The 12,193-nt window shown below is 39.0% G+C and overlaps 1 protein-coding gene across 1 annotated transcript; it reads left to right on the top strand.

The window, feature by feature from the left end:
• The first annotated feature begins 5,247 nt into the window (after positions 1–5,247).
• On the top strand, positions 5,248–11,646 carry LOC103469141 (cytoglobin-1-like). Its single transcript, XM_008416659.3, has 5 exons — positions 5,248–5,362; positions 5,462–5,498; positions 5,616–5,752; positions 9,819–10,050; positions 10,913–11,646. Exons 3-5 carry the CDS (start codon positions 5,616–5,618, stop codon positions 11,075–11,077), a joined length of 534 nt encoding a protein of 177 aa, XP_008414881.1. The 5' UTR covers positions 5,248–5,362; positions 5,462–5,498; the 3' UTR covers positions 11,078–11,646.
• The last annotated feature ends 547 nt before the right edge of the window (positions 11,647–12,193 follow it).

The following is a 12,193-nucleotide window of genomic DNA, read 5'->3' as shown; positions in this document are numbered from 1 at the left end:
AATATTTACAATTTCACATTATTTCTGTACGACAGAGCAAATAAGATAAAGAAATACCATCCACGTAATGTTTGTTTATTTTCATGTAAAGATATGTGTTTTACATATCTTTATGCAAAGATATGTAAAACACATACCTTGATGTGTTTTACATATCTTGACATTAAAAGCTGTGAATATTTCATTGGATTAATGCAATCCTTCATGAGAGAATTCTAAAACAAAAATAATGAAGTCAAGTATTGAGTGAGGGGGAAAATGAGGCTAAAAAAGTGTTAGTTTTGACAAAAAAAAAATTATGTGGTTTTATTCAGAGACATTAAACTATAAGAGTCTTTTGAAATTCCACAAGGCCTCTAACTAACTTTAGCCAAAAATGACGAGTCAGCTGACATTTTACTTTCAAAATGCAACTTTTAAAGCTTTTTAAATTGAATAATTACATTAGATTTCTACAACAGAATGTCACTAAAAGCATTAACATGTATTTTAGATACTTTCAGTCTCATTAGGTTGTAAAATCACAAAGTGTAAGTGGACAGAGATGTATTCTCATAACCTGTGACAAAAGAAGTCTTTCTATATTGGACAATAAATCAGTTCTGTGTTTGTATTAAAATGTGGGATTTTCATCTAATAATAAATCTCCAGGTTAACAATATGCAAGAAGACAACCTGTGCTGAATCACTGTATTGTAATGTGTTGTCTAATTGTTCAATTAATCATATTAATTCGTCCCTTATGTCTAAACACATGTTATTATTTTGCCAAAGGGCGCAGAAATACTTCATTCTTTAAGCCACGATGTGCTTCCATGATGTTCCAGACGGTGGCAGCAAAGTACAGCTACTGTTTTTATTGATCACGTTGTGAAAAACTGCTTCAAGCTTCAAATGCGTTTGGGGAGATTCTGGTTTTCCACTGTATGTAAGTACCTGTGGGTTTGCAAATTGCAAATAGTTTTACATGAAAGTTCATGTAAAACTAAATCAAAACCACTTTTAAACCAAATATCTAATCTGACATGATGATGGCAGAAAAGCAATAATGACAATCAAAACTATTGCTGTAAGAAATGATTATTTAAAAAAAGCCACCAAGATCCCAGAGTTTAAAGATAATGGATTAGATACTTTTTTTTTTAAAAAAAAGTGTGTTCAAATGACCTTTAAACTAATTTTAAACCTCATAAACAGCGACTCGTTACCTAATCAGAAATTTTCCACAAGCACCATTTCTGTCACATTTATGAACATAAAAGTGGTGAATATATTGTTAAAGGCTTTTTTTTTTTTTTCAGATTCCACTGAAATTTATTAAGTCAGGAAGAGAATAGCCTAATGGGCTGGAGGAGGAGGGTATAACCAGACTTCCATTCTCTGATGTTCATGTTCGGAGAAAAGATAATGAAGACAAAATTATGTCTTTGCAGCATCATTAAAGCAAAACAGAAGATAACAGAGAGGCAGAACCTCTAACAACAGCTCTGCAAAACAGATAAAAACCGATCATCGAGGCAGAATCGTTGAAGCTTTTACATTCTTTGATCAGTAATTTGGTGGGAAAAGATTTTTACTTTTTTTTTTTTTACTGACAAATTCCCTACCTTCTGCAACTATTATTTCTCAAGAAGTCTGAAAGTGTGGTTTAGGTCCCACATCATCTTGCAAAATATGATACTCCTCTAAATGTCAGCAGATTTTTGTGTTGGAAGCTTCCTTCCTTTGAGTTTTTCCCACCGTTGTACACAACTGAGGCACAGTTGCCTCAAGAATATCCTGAGTTCAAATGCCAACCTCGGATCCTCTGCGTGGAATTTGCCTGTTTCCTTTTGTTGGAATTTCCCTGTGTAGGCGTGGGTTCTCCCCAGGTATTCCAGCTTCCTCCTACAGTTCAAAAATGGTTTCTCCAACAGGAAAATTAGCACAGATTATCAGAACTGGATTTTAGAAAATGTCTCTCTAAAGGTTTAACATATGCTTAAAGACAGACAAGAAAGCAACAAATTAAAAAAAAATTTCTATCTGGATGACAGGCCAAAAATCCATCCAGAATTATCCCAGAAGCTTGTCAACATACAGGGTCCGTTTGGGGTATATGTTCTGCTTGATCTTGTGCAAATATTGTTGTAGCTTATCAAAGTCCACAGTAAATTCAAAATTTTGCAACATTTTTTTCTTTTCTTAAAAAAAGTAATTGTTGCATGAAGTTGCTTGCTATTGCCCAACAATAAGTTGATATTTTTGTGCTTGACAAGTATAAGCAAATGTGTGGATAAAGAACTTGATCCAGGACACATTGATACATCCACACACATAAATATTTAAGTAGTAGCGAAACGCAGAAGATTGAAATATGAGGCCCTCACAGCATTGACAAAAACACACGCTCTCACTGTACAGGACATCAAATACAAGTTCACAATAACAAATAGACACAAGCACGCAGATTTATTATTGGCTTGTATAAAAAAATAAAAAATGATTTTAAAAAAAGTCTTGAGTTTGTTTGTGAATATAAACGCAACAGTTACTGACCTCAGGTCAACAGGTGTTACAGGGAATGAGGCCAAAGTAACTAAAAGCCCCCTAAGGAGGTTTGGACATAACTCTGAGAAGCTGTGAGGTCTGCAACAATTCCTGGGATGTGTATGATTTGCTGATTTTTATGTTGCAACAGCTGGTTGTCCTTCCCACTAAAGACCTCTAGAAGATGACATTTTGCCGCAAATCTTACATTTCCTCAGCTCCCACAAGATGTAGAAGTTATTTGCTTAAAAAAAAGAAGCTTTTTCATATTAAATTGCAGTCATTTACTCTCTAGCTAAACAACTCTGATTTTATAGCCACCCGACCTGTCCGCCGCTCCTCCCCGGAAGATTTCAAATGATCATCTTTCTTTGTTATCGTCCTGTAACCTGTCATAAAAATTACTATCCTCTCTTTGCATGATTCAGTACACGAAAACACGTTCAATTTTTAAACTTTGAAACAGAAAATTATTAAGTTGGGTTGATACTACTCCCAGACTGTAGATGGAACACGACAAAAGTCCAGTCCAAAGCTGTTCACAAAATTTTCACTCTTGCAAGAGTCTGATCAAGCAAAAATGATGTGTTGTCTTTGAGTACCACCAGAGGCAGTATGAGTAGTATAGTCTTTTCTGCCTATATAATGTACATACTGTTAGACTTTTGTATAATGTTCCTTTTGGGCCTCTCTTACATAATACCTACCCATAAATCTGCTGGGCTAGAGCTGACTTGAAGTGTTCGAAGTGTTCCTTTTGCTTAGACGTTTCAGACGTACAGTTACATAAATCATCAAACAGTCGGGTGTGTTCTTACCTTGTTCACTATCAAGGACCCGGTTAATGTTTAACGCACGTTTGTACTTTGTGTCGTCGCAGTTTTACAGCAGCCCATTCTTGCTTTGCAATACACAGACCTTTAAATTGTTTTATATTTTTCCACATATTTTCATGTACAGCCACAAACTTCACTGTGACTCATTTGGGATCTTGTGTGGGGAGGAATAGCACAAATGAATGAAAATGATGCATTGTTTTCAAAATGTACACATACAAGTAAAAAAAAAAGAAGAAAAAAGTGTGCTATGTATTTGTATTCACCCCTTTTTACTTTGATGTTCCTAAATAAAATGTAGTGCAAACCATTTCTTTCTGAAGTGTGCTGACAGGACGTCCATTAATCAGTCTCTTTGTATCTGCCCTCTATGAAAGGAAGAGGGGCAAGAAGGAACTTGTTGTTGAAAGGAAGTCATGTGGCTGCTGCCTGCTAATTAACCACAAGTCATGGAGGGGACACAGCAAACATGTGGTAGAAGGTGCTCTGGTCAGCTGAAACTAAATGAAAGCTTTTGTATGTACATGTACATTTTCTTGCAATGTTAATGCTGGAAGACCCTTGACGAGATCACAGGTTCTGGCAGCAGTCAGCCAGAGTGGTTTAGATCAAAGTGTGTTCACGTGGGTGTAGGAGACAGACTCATTTGAAGTCTACAGGGTAATTTATATTAAGATTTGAGAAGAGGTGATGACAGATGCTCTCTGTCCAATCTGAATAAGTTTGAGCTTTTCCTCAACGGAAAAGTGGAAAAAGTTCAAACCGTCTCTCCCATCGATCACAATGGGTAAGGATCATATTCCAGAGTTCAAAGTCTCTCTGTTCAACTTTCTGCCAATCCTGGAAAAACAGGTAGAATGACGCAGCAAAAGCAGTAACATCACGTTACTGTGAAATATTGTCTCCGCTCAATATTGTAAACTGAGCTGAGAGCCATGAGAGTATCAAACACTAAGAGTCTTCAGTCATGGGCTTCTTTAGGTCCGTTGAGAGATTGACTTCTACTGGAGATCTGCCTCACAGACAGCACCATCATCCAAAACAGCTTTTAGAAGATATTTGGACACCATGGGTTACAACCTGTAGTTTATCTTTAGGATAATAAGAGTACTACTTTGTAATTGAATTGATTTGAATTCAAAAAAATAATGACTAAAATATTTCACTCTCACTGGAGACATGCAGCAAAAAAAAAAAACTTGCAAAGATTTAATCGAACAAATGATTAACATTTCGGATTTTTATCTGCTAAAAAACATTTTCAAAACACTGTATGTGTGTACTACACTCTGGTAGTACATTCTTTTTTGATCCAGGTTAAAAATGTCCTGCACATCTAACCCACCGTGGAGCAGCAGAACACAGATCTATACATTTTTGTTGTTGTTGTTTTTAATCTCAGCTGTGTCAACACAAGTGAGACATCTCTTCCCACTGATAACTACTGCCACCACCACAGAGCTGGAAAGTGTACGTGTGGGTGTATTGAGGGTGTGCACACAGAATTTAAAATGTAAAGAAACGAAAAAAAAACACCCCAACATAATCTAGTTCTGGTCTGTAACAGGGACCAGCAGTGCTATAGTTACATTAGCAGAGCTATGTAAGAAATTGAACATGAATGCAGATTTAATCCCTCGGACAGTCAGCAACGGTCTCTCTCTCTCGAGGAAAAGTTCAGAGTGCGCCTCTTTATCTTCTAATAACACCACGATGTTATATTGCTTCCAACGCTCCCGCTCTTGCATGCATGACATATCTGGCTCACCCATCATGGATTTGTATCTGATCCCATTATGTTTTCATCACATAACACCTACAAGAGGTAAAGTGGACAGAGGGAGGGAAAAGAATGTAAGCAGGGTGGGTGCAAAGTGGGAAAGGAGAGTGTAAAAAGAGAGACCAACGGAGGCTCCTCCTCGTTCGCCGTGTGCGTTTCTTGTGTTTTTCTCATCCGGCTTCTCACTCACACTCTCTCGCTCAGCAGAGGCTCAGAGGTAGGGAGCAAAGATTCTCACTTAGAAAGGGTGGAGAGGGAATTTTTATCTTTTATTTATTTCTCCCTCTCTCTCTCTCACTCTCTCTGTCTCCCTTAGAAAGAGACGCCAAAAAAAGAAGAAGGGGGAAAAAAAGGTAGAAAATATTGTGTTTATTCTGGGGGAGGGGCAGTGCCACCAGAGCCAGCCAGCCTGCCTGCCTGCCTGCCTGCTTGCTGCATGTGCTCAGCCTGCTTACACACTGTGTTTCCAGATGGAGAGGAAGCAGGGAGAGGTGGACCACCTGGAGCGCCCGAGCCCACTGACTGACAAGGAGAGGGTGATGATCCAGGACTCGTGGGCGAAAGTCTACCAGAACTGTGAGGAGGTCGGGGTTGCCATACTGGTCAGGTATTTCCATCTGCTGCTTTAGGTTTTGATTAATGTGAATGTGGCTCTGTGACACAGTTGTTTTTTTTTTTATCGTTTTCTTTTTTGCCCTCCTTTGCAACTTCGATCAGTTTCAGAACCATGAATTTGATCTTTTCCCCCTCTCTGGAGCTCACATGTGTTGATGCATCTGCTGGAGTCTGCATGTGTACGACCTATTTTCCCAGGAAATACGAACAGATTCCAAACTGAAGGGTTTTCAGAATACGACAGGGAACACACTTCGATGCTAATGTTTTCCATGCGACAGCCTTATCTCTCCCTATCTCCTTTGTTTTCTCATGTAATCAAAGCAAATCATTAAAATCCATCACGGAAACATCTTTGGCTGTCCTTCCCTTGAAGCACAGGCCATGTTTTGAATACCTGCCGCCACAGGACTCCATCACTCAGCAAGACCTTTAAGTCTTCCCAGAAATCAAAGGGCTTTGAGTTTATTTTAACTTCTTTTATTTTGACACACTCAACCAGTCATTTCAGCAATCGAATCCATCTATTTATGGGAATCTCGCGGAGCAGTTGGAGAGACTCTCGCGGTTGCTGTCTTTTTTTTTTTTTTAGCATTAGCACTGAAATCCAGGAATGAGAAACTGTTGCAAAAGTCAGCCATCTGCACGGATGTGTGGAGGCTTTTGACATTTGTTCATGTGTGACGGGATTCGCCGCATGACACGGCGTGCCTTAATAATCCTTTCTGATTGCAGAGGGGCATCATGTGAGTGGCGTCATGCACCGCTAGTCAAACAACGTGCATTTTCGCATCCTCTCAGATGAGGAAAGGGATGTAGACAGCCTCGGAAAAGTATTCACACCCACTTCAATTGTTTTTTTGTTTTTTTTCACATTTTCTTACATTACGGTCTCAAGCGTCTACATGTTGTTTTGCAATTCTATTGGGCAGATCAAAACAAAAGACAATTGTGAAGTGGAAGGAAAAAAATACACACGTTTTTATAGATTAAAATCTTAAAAGTGTGGCAGGCATTTCTATTCTGCCAGCTTTCACCATTTTAATCTTAAACTGAATGTTTCGCCTACCCTTGCCCATAGAAAGTGCCCATTCTTCACTACAAAACAACTCAATTTCAGTTACACTGGGTGAAAATCATTTCAGCTCATACATGGACAAGTCTTGCTCAATTAAATGCCAATTGAAGCCCATGCTTTGATGGTCCAGTCAAAGCCTGGGCTTTGACTGCCTGGGCTTTGACTGGACCAGCTACATGGTTACATGATGATTTCTCTGGCTGCATATTCAGGATTAGACCTCAGAACAAGAGAACCACTGGACCGGTCTCAAGTCTTTTGCAGGTTTTCTTCCAGGAACGTCGTGTATTTTAGTGCCATCAACTCTAACCAGCTTTTCTCTCCCTGCTGAAGAGAAGCAGCCCACAGCATGATGTTGCCACTACCACGTTTCACACTGAGGATGATGAGTTTAGGGTGTTAGTTTTCCACCTCATGTTGGCCAGAATTTTTATTTTTATGTCGTCTGACAAAGTTGCTTACTTACTTAGTGACTCTTGTTTCGTGCGGCATACGAATATGTTTCAAAATGTAAAGACACGGTAAGGTGGTAAAGTCATTGAGAAACTAAATTGTTTAATTGTCAAAACACCAGAAGTCGCCCAGAAGGAGCTTTTTCAATAAAACCTTGTTTTTGAGATGAAAATAATTATTTATATGGATGGACTATTTCTTATATGCGTTCAGTATTTGCTATGAATCCATAGCAGAAATGCATTAACACTGTTCAGTGATGCATTTATTAATCACAACTTATGTCATTATTATAAAATCCCTGGCCTTATTGCTTATCATATACTTTCCTAATAACATGCAGCACTGGCTTGCAGGCCTTGACTGTCATGTGGTATAGATCCAGAGATTAAATACTTCACATACTGTCTCCATCACTACTCAAGCAACACTTGAAGGCAAAACAATGGTTGCTCAGAGTAAAATTTAGGGGTAGTAGTCGAATAAATTAGACTGAATACAAATGCCCATCAAAGGCTTCATTTTATTTATTTATTTTTTTCAATCTGACATTTTGAAAACCATGTGCCATTTTTCATTCACTTCACAAATGTATTAATTTGTGTTGATCTGCCACATAAAGCCCCAGCAAAATCCACTGAGTTTAATGGTTATCTAAAAAAAAATAAAAAAATAAAAAGTTTAATGGTTATTAATACTTTCTTGAGGCACTTCATCTTCAGAAAATTCACAAAAAGCATTTAGGTGAAAGTTAAACATGTTTCGGTACGATTTCTTTTCAGCCCCACATTTTTCCATCTTTCACATTCCGTCACAAAGATCCTCCACAGCCTTCAAGAATTTGAAGAATGAATATTGATTGGAAAACCAGGCCCTCTAGGCAGTAAGAAATACATCGTGTCACTCCGCCGAAGGACCTCGGCGCCAATATTAATCCTACAAAATTACAGTCTTTTTGGCTGGCAGATAAGATCGACGAGCGCAAATCACAGAGCTCCCTCTCTGAAATTAGAAGCTGTCTCCAATTCAGCTCCTCAATTATTCTTGAGAAACGATAAGGAAGGATTAAGAGTTCAATGACCACAGAAAATTCTAATTAGGCTATTTATATGCATCCACAGGTCATGCAATTACAAGACAGAGAGATTAAACACTGTCGCTCCTCATTAGTTTGCAGCAAAACAGGGACTATGAAGCTTCGGCATTTTCAAAGCCTTCCACCCATCCGAACTCGCTGAGCGCACTCCAACTTCCTCCCTTTTCACATGTAAAACCCTGATATGTAAGCATATGTGTCAGAGCTCGCAGAAAAGAAATATTTGCTTCCTTTTTGTGTAAGCAGTTGCAGAGCCAGGGGGAGATGGGACATCTTGATTTGATAGCCAGCAACCAGATGCTTTGGCCCCCTTCCCAGAACTGTGTGAGGGGGTGAAGCTTTTAGGTTGCTGGTTCCTCTGTGCAAAAATTCAGTGTGATACCTCCGAGGGTCAAGCGGGGATGTAATTAAAGAAAACATCAAAGTGACTATTTTTTCTACAGAAAGGGCCAGCTTTCACCATTGAATCACGTCGTGCGAATGAACAGAATCTAGACTTGGGACTTCTCTTGACAAGAGAAGGCCGCCTGTCCCCGAAAACAAAGCGAGGAAAAATGCACGATGTAATCATTGCTGCAGGTAACTTTACCTCTTATAAATGTACGGTAAATCTGACGAGCCTGACAGGGGAAATCTTCCAAAAAAGCAAGATGAGGTTTGTAAGTCTACCCTTTTGCCCTATTTCTACCAGTACATCTAGCTGTTGGGACTGTGGTTTGTACTATTGCCTAACAGCTGGAAAGTTGTCGGTCCAAACCATTTGGCAGTTTCCAACCTTTGTCTGAGCAGTGGAGGATATTTGCTTTGGTTCTACAGTTTCCTCTCAAGCCCCACAATAAGGCCTCTTAGTCTCTATGGTGCGTACAGATTTAATGGTTGTAAAAATTGCCACTCTGAGGTGGTCCTGTGGCGGAAAAGCGCTCGGTCGAATTTGTACCTCGTCCCTCACCAATTGCCGTCATTTTTCCTCAAGTTGTCTGAACAGGATAAGGTGGCTACGGAGGATGGATGGAAGAGTTCCGACAAAAAATGTGGAGCTCTGTCTTGTAAAAATCTGAACCTTTATAACCCTATCACTGTGTTTTTTTTGTCACTTTCCAATTCAGTGGCAAAACAACATCTTTCTGCACACCTGGCCTTTTGAGATCTATCTTAGATTGTTTCCTTACTGTTTTGGACAAGACAAAACAGTGCGCACGTACTATACAAAAAAAGGACCACATCATGAGCAACGCATGCGGAGACTTGTCAAGACTTCACGTTTCACATAACGTACTCTGCTTTTTTTATGTTTGGACCTGCATGATGTTTTTTACATGGCAAAAACATAAGTAATGTGACAGCATCTGTCCCTCTGCCAAGTCTTCCTTTAGCAAGTTAAGACTTTGGACAATGTCTAAAATTTACCTCTAATGTTCTTCTCCCCCACAGACTGTTTGTGAACTTCCCTTCATCCAAGCTATACTTCAGCCAGTTCAAGCACATCGAGGACACGGAGGAGCTGGAGCATAGTTCCCAGCTCAGAAAACATGCCCAGAGAGTCATGAACGCCCTTAACACGTTGGTGGAGAATATCGACGACTCAGAAAAGGTGGCCTCGGTGCTGAAGCTGGTTGGCAAAGCCCACGCACTCAAACACAAGGTGGATCCAGTGTACTTCAAGGTAAAGACCGCATGCATCAAATGAAGACAAACGGTGGGCGTGTAAAACAAACGGACCAAAATGTAAAGAAGGAAACCATACAGCCACCTGAGGTGAAGTAAGAATTGCAATGGAGAAATATTTGATTCAGCTAAGGCTGAAACTTCTGGGTAGAGAGGAAATAAAGTTTACACCAGGCATTTACATGCAATGTATACAATGGGGTTCCCTTTATTTTCACTGTTTGTTTTTAAATTAGACGAAACGTTTTTGGTTTTATGTTGGATAATATTACCAGATTTATTTCTATATGCTAAATCCCAGAATCAGTAGACTTGATGTCATTGGATTGAGATGAAGGTTTAGTGATGCTCACTTCAAAACATTGATTTTATCATATATTTGTTGTATATAAAATAGTTGGAAAATAGATCAATTCTGGTCTGGATTACAACTTTTCATAACTTTTTTTTAAAATTACTTTTCTTTATTCTGCCACTGCCATGTGTCTTTTTTGTTTGTTTCAGTTGTTAGTTGTGTTATGTGTTAATCATGTAAAGCACTTCAACTAACTTGTTGCAGAAATGCTCTTTGCAAATAAACTTGACTTTGCCAATAAACCCAGTGAAGTAACTGGGTTATTTCACTGGGTTATTAGCACCACAAGCTAATAACCTAGTGCAGAGCTAAAAAATCTCTCCATGCGTGCAAAGTAATCACAGAGTGAGCGGGTTTCCCCTTTAAAATAAGAAATTGCTGAACGGCATTCTGGGAGCAAAATTAATAACAACAGCTGCGTTATTAAGGACGTTTCAAAAGAATCCCAAAATGTCAAACTCTAAGCGGCATTTTGAGGTAAATTACTTGTTTGCGTCTTTTTAAGATCCTGAGCGGAGTGATTCTGGAAATCCTGGGAGAAGAGTATCCAGAGGTTGTGACGCCAGAGGTGGGCGCAGCATGGACCAAGCTCCTAGCTACCGTCTGCTCTGGCCTCAAAGCCGTCTACGAGGAAGTGGGCTGGACTCAACAATCGACCTCCAGCGGCTGAAACCCGTAGATTAGCACACCTCCAACGGGGATCTTTGTTATCACTTTGCAGCTTTATGCAACAGCAATCAAGATGACTGTAATATGACAATGCAGTTTGTTGTTATCTATGATAATCATGGACAATGTAAAATACATATTACATAAACAAATATAGGAACACGTACTTTTTATAGCTAGCTTTGTGTTTGTGAGAGAAAGAGAGCGCCCCTTCCCCGTGATTGTTCTCTTTCAAAGACTAACCCGCTTCGGATGCAGAAAAGAGAAAGGAAAATATTAACAGGAGACGGAGCGGTAGATGAGAGGTCACATTTGACTTGGGTGTGCCTTCTATTAAATGTGTCCATGTAGAAACTGAAATGTAAACAGGATTCTTTCGAAATGTTTTACAGATGTTCCCTCTTTTCACTTACTCATGTCGATTTTGTTATGTGCTATGAATACTGGAGGATTTCGACATTTTCAACAATAATGCTGATGATTGTACTTTTTTTCCGCCCCCCCCCTCATTGAAACTGACATTTGTATGTGTTATTGAAGATACTTTGAAGTAAACAGACAACAGAAAACCTTCTGATTAAAACTCATAGTGTTATTTATTTTTTATTTATTTTTTTTTAGGTTTTTCTAGCGCACACAAAACTGCCTTTTTTCCATACACTGGTGTTGTAATTATACATCGTTTGGGACAAAAAGCATTTGCCACCTTGCAAATTTAAAAAGCCTAAACAACCGAGCCCCAATGTGGAAGAATTTAACCCCACTCTTCCGTGTTGAATTGTATAAATTTAGCCACACCGAAGGGTTTCAAGCCTGAATGACATTTTTGAGGTGCTCCACAACATCTCACTTTGATTTAGTCTGGACTTTGACTAGGCTATAATTTTCATTTTTGGGGATGTTGCTTATAACAGTAAATTCACGGATAAACAAATAACTTTTTTTTACAATGGGCCTGTGGTGAAAATGTTGCATGTTTCACTGGGAAAAAATAAGCTGCCACAGTAGTGTTTAATAGTACGACGCTCTGACCTTTTTAACGTGCGTTAGATAACGTTGAGTGAATTGAGGTCTAATCAAGAGGACGACGTATGCTCAAATCATGCAAATAAGAAAA

Source organism: Poecilia reticulata, chromosome 8, assembly GCF_904066995.2.
Source record: "Poecilia reticulata chromosome 8, P_reticulata-male-v2, whole genome shotgun sequence".
Taxonomy (NCBI): Eukaryota; Metazoa; Chordata; class Actinopteri; order Cyprinodontiformes; family Poeciliidae; genus Poecilia; species Poecilia reticulata.
Note: the sequence above shows the minus strand (reverse complement) of the source record. Positions and strands in the feature narration are given on the sequence as shown.